Below are 1,529 nucleotides of genomic sequence, written 5' to 3'. Positions count from 1 at the left end.
TATATATATATTACATGATGGCAATAATAATAACAGTCGAAATTGTTTAAGTTTAAGTCAACCATCCATTGTCGAGAAGAGAAGAGAAGTCTGACACAATGTCAATGTTAAAAATGCAAGGGAGAAGTAGGAAGTGTAAAGTAGTCGTTTGTACGGGCAATTGTCTTCTATATAAGGCAGGTTTCACTGTATTCTATTCATGTGGTTTGTAGCTATCAGTAAAGAGATATTACATTATTCTTTCTATGTAGTATTGTAAGAATACAGTATGTTTATTAATTTGTTTATGTGTGTATATTATATGTATAGGGTGGCGTCCAAGAGAAATGTGTAAATGTAATCACCCCTTCATCGTTTATAAATCTTGCACTACCCACTAATGCGGCATACTAATTTAAAGCTAAGTATTTTCACACAATTTTGCCAAGCCTAATTTTTTAAAGTTAATTTTGAATGACCTTAACTCGGACCACTCATAACAAAGATGAAATATTAATGTGTCAGATGATTCTGAAATTAATTTGTTTAGCTTTAAATCGGTATGCTGTAAGAATGGGTAGTGCAATATAGTTTTAACATGATGATTGTGTGATTTACATTTCACGCTTCTTTTGGACACCACTTTATAATGTAGTATAAAAAAGAGAGATAGAGACTGGAACAGACAGCTGACAGACAGACAGACAGACAAACAGAGCGACAGATAGAAGAGCCTAACGGACTGTAATGATCCTGTCCTATCCATGAATTCATGCTATAAGGCGAATATGTCCGTGGGTCATTCGTTGACCCCAAAGAATATTAATTAACTATTTATACAAGGAGGAATTCTGTAACGAGCGACCACTATGAAACATGGTAGAGGGTTAGGGCTAAGGTTAGGGTTTGGGGTAAGGGTAGGGGTAGGGGTTGAGTCAGGCTATGTCTCTTTTTAAAGTGTTTGTTTAGGCCACATATGTGACATGTGTGATTGCTTGGTCGTTACTCGTTACGGAAGTCCTTAATTAATTCCATTTTACCTCCTTGAGATTCCATTTTCTTCCGAAAGCACAGTTCTTCACGATCTTGCCCAATGGAGTTTGAGATTAGTTGGTAACGATTTCACCAATAAAATAATGATACGATATAATAATACACTGTAGCCGCAGACAGCTCCACGAAAAACGGACACTCTGCTGGCTCAAGAAACAGCGTCAAGAAGCGACTTTAACTGCTGACCCTTCTCTTTACTCAAATCTCTGTCTCCCGCGCTAGCTAACTTGAAATCTTGAAAGTTTGTTTGTTCCGAGAAAAATGCGACATTGACGTGTCGTTATTTCGATGTCTGACTAAATCTAGTTCCAGATCTAATTCTTCCCAGGCCTGCGTGTTGAATAAAGGACAATCCAGATAATTATACGCAAGTTTCCTAGTAATCTAAGTTGAGGAATTCCCATTATGCCGTCATAAATTTCGGGAAATCCCGATAAGGCGTGCTCCTCTCTCTCTCTCTCTCTCTCTCTCTCTCTCTCTCTCTCTCTCTCTCTCTC

The 1,529-nt window shown here is 37.7% G+C and overlaps 1 protein-coding gene across 1 annotated transcript in view; it reads right to left on the bottom strand.

The window, feature by feature from the left end:
• LOC106013295 overlaps positions 1-1,408 on the bottom strand; it is a gene marked incomplete in the record, with an annotated part of 5,627 nt that extends 4,219 nt beyond the window's left edge. The window contains 1 exon segment of the mRNA XM_013088598.2: positions 1,020-1,408. Coding sequence (XP_012944052.1) covers positions 1,020-1,035 — 16 coding nt within the window.
• Between the last annotated feature and the right edge of the window lie 121 nt (positions 1,409-1,529).

Source organism: Aplysia californica, unplaced genomic scaffold, assembly GCF_000002075.1.
Source record: "Aplysia californica isolate F4 #8 unplaced genomic scaffold, AplCal3.0 scaffold00774, whole genome shotgun sequence".
NCBI lineage: Eukaryota > Metazoa > Mollusca > Gastropoda > Aplysiida > Aplysiidae > Aplysia > Aplysia californica.
Note: the sequence above shows the minus strand (reverse complement) of the source record. Positions and strands in the feature narration are given on the sequence as shown.